Here is an 8678-nt window from a genome sequence, read left to right on the forward strand (position 1 = left end):
AAGTTCCTCGTGATGGGATAAAATAGTACCTGATGCAGCGGCTCCCATGTGAGCTGGCATTTGAAGCCAGGTGCGTGCTCAGACCTGGTGACCGGTATAAGGTGGGGTATAGAATGGTTGGGAAGAATAAGGAGAGAAGCCTAGAGCTGCTAAGGCAGGAGAGAAGGGACTAAATCATGAGAGCGATGGAGGAGGTGCACTGATGGAGGTTCGGAAAGCACAGGCTGGGGCGGGTGGAGAGAACCTGTCACTGGTGGTGCTGGGCCCAGGCGTGTGATGGTGGTGGGAGCACGTTGTCAGCTCTGCAGCTGCTGCAGGGGAATTTTAAGCACTGTGCTCCCCACCGTGTGTGCCAGGTAGAAGGGCTGCAGGAAAAGGACTCCGAGGGACGGGCAGCGTTTCACTGCGCACCTGGGGAGAGGTTCATGCCTCTGGCACGCGACGGGAGGCGTGTGCAGCTGAGCTGCAGGCTGCTCCGGCTTCCCCTGGCACAGGAGAGCCCCGGTGTACCAGCCCGGGGGGCTGCGATATTGTTTCTGCTCATGCTGCAGCAGTTCCTCAAGCTGACAGTGGGTATGTCAGCGGCAGGAAGGTGAGCGCCACAGACCTTCAGCCACCAGGCCAGGAGGGCTGGTGCACATCCCTGCAGGGCCTGAACATGACACAGGAGAGGACACCAGGCTCCAGCCTTGCTCTGTTTCAGGATGAGGTCCAAGTGTAAATAGAAGGGGCCCAGGATTGCTGCTGCATGGAGGGAGAATCTGGCAGAGAAGTGCGACTGAGCTTGAAGCATAGAGGGTATTGGACTCATCTCCCAAGTAGCAAGTGATAGGACAAGAAGGGACCTCAAGTTGCAGCAGGGGAGGTTTAGATTGAATATTAGAAAAAAATTCTTCACAGAGAGAGTGTTACAGCAGTGGAACAGGCTCCCCAGAAAAGTGGTACAATCTCCCTATCCTCACCTCCATGTGGGCACCTGAAGGCAGCAGAAGAGCCCCATGGCTCTCCAGCCTCTGCCTCCAGTACTCCATCTCCTGCCCAGCTCTGACCTCCACTGCCTCACTCCTTACCTGCCTGGCCCCTGTGCCCAGATACCAGCTCTGCTGGGCCCAGTGGTACAGAGGAGCCCCCGCCGTGCTGTGCTGCCCGCACACCTGCTAGCACAGCCCAGGCTGCGCAACTGGCCTTGCTGCCCAGGCACTGCCCACTCCTGCCCGCCTTGGCCTCCAGGGCCATTCCCACAGCCCCTGCTGCTCTACAGCCCCAGCCCCTGCAGGGCATCAGCCTAGCCGCAGCCTGATGCTTGGTGCTTGCTTTGCTGGACTTCATGGGGACCCCAGCAGTCGCCTGCCCCAGCCACTTCCAGCATGGGGTGAACCCCTGTCCTGGCTGTCAGCATGATCCCTCACACGCTCCATCTCTGCAGGAATGGCATAAAGAGCAGCCTCCCCAGCCAGCAGCTGCCAGCCAGGGGGAGGCTGCTGAGCACCACCACCCTCAGAGCCCAACCCAGCGGCCCCTGGTACGGGTGACAGAGCTCAGTCCCCTCTGCTCACTTCCATGGGCAGGGACAATCCCTGAGGGCCTCAAGCCTGGCTCAAGCCTCAGGGAGAGCCCAGCTGGTTCTTCCCGCTCCTGGCTCCTCCAGCACATCCCTCTCTGGGAAGGATGTCCAGGAGTGTTTGTGCCAGCACCTTCCAGGGGACAGAGCAGCCTGGAGGTTCTGCCGCCACCCCCTTTGCCTTTCTGGAAGATGGCTCTGGCAGTTGCTCAGATCACCAGAAGCGTCTCCACATCAGCATCTCCTTCTGCAGAGCAGAGCGTGGCCTGGCACTGACACAGCCTGGCTCCCCCCAACCCGGGGATGCTCCCCAGCCAGTCACACAGCCATTTGGTAAAGGGTTTAATCAGATACTGCAAAGACCAGCGCTGGCCTGAGCTGGGCTTCACCCGCTGCTCTGCTTGGCTGCCAGTCTCTTGTCTCTCTCTTCAGCAATGGTCAGGCGGATGCCCTTTCCACGGGGCAGGGAGATCCACGGCTTGTTGCCCTGCAGCAAGAGAGAAGTCACCCCACATTAGAAAACCAGAACAGAGCAGAGCTCACCCTCTCACCCTGGGCCATGTCCATGTGGTTGTGGCACTGGCCCAGAAGCCCCTTAAGAAGGTGACAAAGGTCTACAGGCCTACACCTGCCTCTTTCGGTCACATCAATGCAGAACACACTGCAGCCAAAAACGAACAACCACCCCTTTCTAACGTGGACCAAAGAGCCCATCGGGGATGGCCAGACAGCAGGGACACTCAGCGCAGCTGAGGTCACATCCCGACCCGAGCACTGAGCACTGCTCAGCTCCCAACTCTCAGAAGGTTTAAAAACAAAACAAAACAAAACAGGGCTATTTCTTGAAAGCATCCCTATTCCTAAATTTCCAGATGCTTCCCCCTTCCTAGAACAGTTAGCCCGGAGCAGGCAGAACCACAGGGAGCCGAGCCAGAACTGATGCCAGCACTGGAGGAGCTTCATGGTGCAGGAAGGCAGCTGCCTTCAGCCAGCAGCCCCCAACAAGGGGAGAAACCCCACCCGCCCTGCGTCCGTGCAGGCTTACCTTGCCAATAACGAAGATATTGGAGAGCCTGGTGGCGAAGCTATTGCCATTGGCGTCCTTCACATGAACCACATCAAATGAGCCAGGGTGTCTCTCCCGGTTGGTGATCACCCCAATACGGCCCAAGTTGGCGCCACCAGTGACCATGCACAGGTTACCTGGGGTGAAGGAAGATCAGTGTGACGAGCGCTGGCAGCACGTGCCATGGGAAGCCCTTCTGCTTGGGCTCTTTGAGGAGGAGCACTGGAGAAGGGCAGGGACAGAGCAGCCACTGGAGGATGTGGTGACACCTATGTCACACAGGAACCCTGGCACACCTCAGGAAGCCAAAGAGCTCTCTGGCCCCAAGGCCCATCCCAAACATTCCCCACAACCTCGGTTGTGCAGCACCCAGGACGTGTTGCACTTGTCCTGGCACTGCTCGTAGCTCTGCAACCAAAATGTTCTCCCACAGTCAAGAGCCAGCAATCTCCCTACAGCTGCCCAGGGCTTTTGGCTCACAGATGCACAAGAGTCATGCTAAAGCAATCTCTCCACCAGCTCGCTGCTTCTACCTGGTGCCAGCCCACTCTTGAACCACTCCAAGTCCCTGCACCAAATGCCTCCCACTGCCAGCACAGGGGAGGAACCCTTGCTCCAGCACCAGGCCCAGATGAGCTGACCCAGGGAAAAAAGTCCTTTCCCAAGGCTGCCACCACTGCCTCTCTACTTTAGAGCAAAGGTGTCTGACATTTGTATTTAACTTCCCCACTGCCCTCTATGGTGGGGAAGATTTCAGTGTTTTACACTGGACGCAAGACCTACCTGTGTCAAACTTGATGAAATCTGTGATCTTGCCTGTCTCCAGGTCAATCTGCACCGTGTCATTCACCTTGATGAGGGGGTCTGGATAGCGGATGGTGCGGGCATCGTGGGTGACCAGGTGAGGGATTCCTTTGGTGCCCACAAAGATCTTCCTCACCTTGCACAGCTTGTACTGCAAACAAAATCCAACAGTGCTCAGTGGAGGCAGCGAGTAGCACCATGTGCCAGGGGACACTCCTGTCCTCCAGAGAGCCACCAGCCACAGCAGCCCTCAGTCCCACGCAGAACACGCAACACTCCAGGGCTCACAACAGGAGCCCAGGCAGCAACTTGCCCAGGTCACTGACCCAGCAATGCCTCTCATCCGGCTGCCACGTGGCTACACCACAGCCCCAGTGGAAACACCTGTGCATCAGGAACAGCTGCCCACCCTGGGCTTTGGCCTCCCCACCAACACCGGCTGCATTTTCCCAGGAGCACCTACGCCTGGGCACAGAATCACACAGCACCCCAGAATGTAAGGGACGGGAAGGGACCTGGAAAGCTCATCCAGTGCAATCCCCCCATGGAGCAGGAACACCCAGATGAGGTTACACAGGAAGGTGTCCAAGCAGATTGGAATGTCTGCAGAGGAGACTCCACAACCCCCCTGGGCAGCCTGGGCCAGGCTCTGACACCCTCACCCCCAACAAGTTTCTTCTCAAATTTAAGGGGAAACTCCTGTGTTCCAGTTTGCACCCATTACCCCTTGTCCTGTCACTGGTTGTCACCCAGAAGAGCCTGGCTCCATCCTCCTGACACTCCCCCTTTCCATATTGATCCCCAGCAATGAGTCCCCCCTCAGTGTCCTCTTGTCCAGCTCCAGAGCCCCAGCTCCCTCAGCCTTTCCTCACACGGGAGATGCTCCACTCCCTTCAGCACCTTGGTGGCTGCGCTGGACTCTCTCCAGCAGTTCCCTGTCCTGCTGGAACTGAGGGGCCACAACTGGACACAAGATTCCAGGTGTGGTCTCCCCAGGGCAGAGCAGAGGGGCAGGAGAACCTCTCTGACCTACTGACCACCCCCTTCTAACCCACCCCAGGTACCACTGGCTTCCTGGCCACAAGGGCCCAGTGCTGGCTCATGGTCACCCTGCTGTCCTGGCAGGTTCCACACTTTGCCCTGAACCCCGTGGTCACACAGCAGAGGCAGATGCTGATCTGTATCCTGCCGCAGGGCGTTTCCCTCCTGCCTTTCACCCCTAACTCCTTCACAGCTACTTTGGGACTCATTAGTCGGCACAGAGCAGTAGCCATCATGTGGGGGTGAAGAGTCTCCAGACGCACACCACAGCCCCCTACAGCACAGCCAGCTCTCCCCTGGGCACCCCTGCCTGCCTGCACAGCCCAGCCTTAGGAAGGACATGCCAAGGAGAGCACGGACTCGCAGCTCAGCCATGTCAATGTGCTCGGGTTAAGGAAACAGGCAGCAGTTGCTCCCCAATGCCCAGGACCAGAGGGCAGATGTGTAAACACCTCTGTAACAGACCCAGGAAAGAATTCAAGGTTTCTGCACCACAGGCAGTCCCACGCTTCTGATCACTGTTGGACTGCAGAGCCCTACACTCAGGCTCAGCACAGCACAGCCCTCCCCACCACAAAGCTCCCTGTGAAGGGAACCCAGCCCATGCTGAAAGCGCTTGTTTCAAGCACCAGCACTCACCTAGGAGCCGCTCTCACGTCACCAAAAGATCTCCCCGCACCAAAGGCTTTGGACCCCAGCCCTGAAGACCCTCATCTTCTCAAGGGTGGCACAGACTCAGCCCTCAGGGAGATGCTAAACAGGAAACACCATCCCAACCAAACCCAGCTGAAGCCCCTCACCTTGGCCTCCTCAGCTGTGATGCGGTGAACAGCAAACCGGCCCTTGGTATCGTACACCAGGCGGAAATGCTCCCCAGTCTTCTCAATGCTGATGACATCTGATTTCAGAGAGGGAAATCAAATAGCAGCTGTTACCAGCTACATTACCAACACCGCAGCTCAGCACAACGCTCACATTTAAAAACAACTGAACAACGCTTCAGGCCTGAACGGTGAGGTTGGTATCTCCTCTTGACCACACGCTCACATCTTTTACCGTGACACAGTGCAAATTACCAAAAACTGCCAAAACCTATAGTCTGAAGAGCAACTTATGCATATGCACGCAGACAGTTATAAGCTACAGATACCTGGCTCTGGTGTTCATTGCAGCGCATAACTCCAAAGTAAGTAACAACTGCTCATACTGATCTTTACCTCCACCAGGAAAGCATCTTTTCCCCAAATAATGGCAGCCTCACAAAACATTCGCCCCCACAGCACAGCAGAGCGGCCTGAGCTACCTGCCCCAGCGCCCCTGCTCACCCATGAAGCCCGCAGGGTAGGTGATGTCTGTGCGGACTTTGCCATCGATCTTGATGAATCTCTGCATGCAGATCTTCTTGACCTCATCTCCCGTCAGGGCATATTTCAGCCGGTTCCGCAGGAAGATGATGAGTGGCAGGCACTCCCTCAGCTTGTGAGGGCCTGTCGATGGACGGGGTGCCTGCAAACAGAAGCTTTCTGCCGAGTGCTCGAGCGCAACAGCATCGCCTGACTCCAGAGGAGAACAGAACGCCAAGCAGCACCCGTGGAGCCACACTGCTAGCCGGGCTGCAGGAATGTGCTCTTTTTATTCAGGGTGCCTTGCCCCCCAAGTCTCTACAGAACACTGCCCCCAACACCGCACGACCACCCACGGACCCAGCCCGGGGAAAGGAAAACACAACCAGAAGGCTAAAAGGGAGCAGCCAACTACCCCACAGCGAACAGAGAAACACGGGAGCTGCTCGCAAAGCCCCTTCTCCCCTGCCCTACCCCAGCCCACCGGCACCCCGAGCGCTGCACCAGAGCCCGGAACCCCCCGGTGAGCCCGGGAAGCCGCCCGGGCCCAAGCCCGCCCCCACGCCCGCTCCCGCCCCGCACTCACGAACACGCCCGTCAGCTTGTCCAGCATCCAGTGCTTGGGCGCAGCCACGCGCTTCAGGTGCTTCTTGGGGCCGCGGGCCTACGGGACGGGACGTGTTACCGGCCGCCGCCAGGCCCGGCCCCCCAGCAGGGCCCCCCAGCCCCCCCGGGCTCCCGCCCCAACCCGGCCCCGGCGGCGGGCTGCCCCCCACGGCCCCAGAGGCGGCGGGGGCGCCGGCAGCCCCGCGGCGGGCGGCGGATGGGGGCGGATGGCGGCGGGGAGCAGCCGCCCCGCGCTCTCACCATGGCTGCGCTCCGCCGGGAAAGGGCCGCTGCTTCCGGTCCGCCGCGGATATGCTCGGGGGCGGTGGCCGCGCTGCCGGGCGCCCCCTGTCGGTCCGGTGGTCCAGCATCGCCCGGTGTAGCGCGGCGGTGCGGTGCGTGTGCTTCCCACGCGGGACAAGCTCGGCGCTGCCCGCGGGAGGTGTGGGGGAGCCTGGGCAGCCCCCACCAGGCCCCGTCCTCTCCCCGCTGCAAGCGGCCTCGACGAGGGCTCCCGGCAGCGAGCGACTGTGTCCTTGACGGGGGGCCCAAGGGGCGTGGGGAGGGTGAGCGGATCCCTCCTGGCCCTCGCTGGAGCAGTGAGACAACCCCCCACGTTGTGCTCCTGCGGTCTGGGAGAGGGTGTGAGGGTGTCGGTGGTGGCACATACCCCAACTCCCCGCCGGGATGGGGCTGGAGGGCTCGGAGACTCCGGGTACCCTGGCTGTCCCGGGAGACGAACCGCGGGGACACGCATGGCGGCCTCTGCCCTCCCCTCGCCCGCGGCCCGTCCCGGGTAGAGCTGGGGCCCTACACAGCTCCCGAACCCGACTCCCACCCTGAACACCTGCTCCCAAAGGCAGCTCGAGGACCAGTGTTCTCCGACTGGACTCCCCGGGGAGGCTGGCATGTCCCCCCAGGATACTAGGGTCACTGGGACACCTCCAGGCCCCCGCGCCCCTCCAGGCAGCCGAGTGGAGCAGCCCCGGGGCATCCAGCGGGTCCCCGCAGCATCGCTCTCGCAGCAGGGCGCGACAGAGGTTGCATCCTCGAGGGTGACACGACGGGGACACCGCGCAGGTGGCACACTTGGAGCCACTGTAAACCCGGGAAGGGGCATGGGAGTTGCGAAGTGCAGACCCTTCTCCCACCTCGGGGTGCCCCGCGGGGATGGACTCCTTTGTCATCGTCCCCCAGCGACAGCGCTGAGCTGGGCAGGGAAAGGGACACAGGGTCCGTCCAGGTTTTATTAGAGGGCAGCCTGAGATGTTCGCCTGCCTGGCGCAGCGAGGCGGCCCCAGCGCTCCCTCAGCCCCGAGGGCGGCCCCTTCCCCGCTCCCTGCGCCCCCCACCCTCCGTGGCGCAGCCGGGGTGGCACCGCGCCCAGCGGCACCGGCCCGCGGGTCCCTGGTGGGGCGACGAGGGAGCTCCCAGCCCCAGCCGCCCTGGGGCCTCAGCAGCCGGCCGGCAGGTCCGCGGGAAAGTCGAACTCGTGGTGGCCGAGCCAGAGCTCCGGCAGCTCGTCCGCCCTGTCCAGGCCAAGCTCCAGCACCAGCGCCCTCAGCACCTCCTCGTCCACCTGGTCCGAGTCGATGACGCCGGGGCCGTTGGCCGGGGGCAGGTGGCTCCCCGCGTCCCGCGGCGGCGTTCCGAAGCCCCAGCCGGTCTCCGGGGAGAGCCGGGGTCCCATCGCGGCGCGGTGCTGGCGGTGGAGCTTCTGGAGGTGCAGGGTCAGGAGGTGGGGACCCGCCTGCAGCGCCAAGGGGGCGGCGGGGGGCGGCGGAGCCGGCAGCTCCTCGGTGCCAGTGCCGGAAGGGCAGCGCAGGGTCGCCGCCACCTTCGCTCCCCGCGGAGGGGACCGTAGCGAGCTCATCTCCTCCGGGGTCTGCGGGGACACGGCGGCGCTCAGCGGGGCGCGGGCGGACGGGTCCAGCAGGGTCCCCGGGCCGGGGGAGGCTGCAGCGGGGCGGGGAGCGGCGCCCCGGCTCCCCCCGCGCTTACCTGGGCGGCCCCGCTCGGCTGCGCTCCCCGCACGGCCCGGGCGGCCGCCGCCGGCTTTATAGCGGCCCCGGTACGGCCGAGCCACCGGGAAAGGCGAAGTGAAGCGGGGCCGGCGGGCGGACGGGACGGGCTGGGAGGGATGGGACGAGACGGGGCGGCCCCCGGGGCGGTGCCGGCATCGCCTGCTCCTCCGGACCCTGGCAGGACCCCCGCGCCCCTGATTCCACCTGGGTCCCTCCATATCCTCCCCGTTCAG

General features: G+C 62.3%; 1 protein-coding gene across 1 annotated transcript; it reads right to left on the reverse strand.

The window, feature by feature from the left end:
* Nucleotides 1-1886: 1886 nt before the first annotated feature.
* On the reverse strand, nucleotides 1887-6721 carry LOC308045378 (small ribosomal subunit protein eS4). The gene is made up of 7 exons (XM_080352632.1): nucleotides 6683-6721; nucleotides 6402-6479; nucleotides 5798-5978; nucleotides 5273-5370; nucleotides 3411-3582; nucleotides 2607-2764; nucleotides 1887-2048 (listed from the first exon to the last, which is right to left on the reverse strand). Exons 1-7 carry the CDS (start codon nucleotides 6683-6685, stop codon nucleotides 1947-1949), a joined length of 792 nt encoding a protein of 263 aa, XP_080208758.1. The 5' UTR covers nucleotides 6686-6721; the 3' UTR covers nucleotides 1887-1946.
* Nucleotides 6722-8678: the final 1957 nt, after the last annotated feature.

The sequence above is a fragment of the Nesoenas mayeri genome, assembly GCF_963082525.1.
Source record: "Nesoenas mayeri genome assembly, chromosome: 13".
In the NCBI taxonomy this organism is placed as follows: domain Eukaryota; kingdom Metazoa; phylum Chordata; class Aves; order Columbiformes; family Columbidae; genus Nesoenas; species Nesoenas mayeri.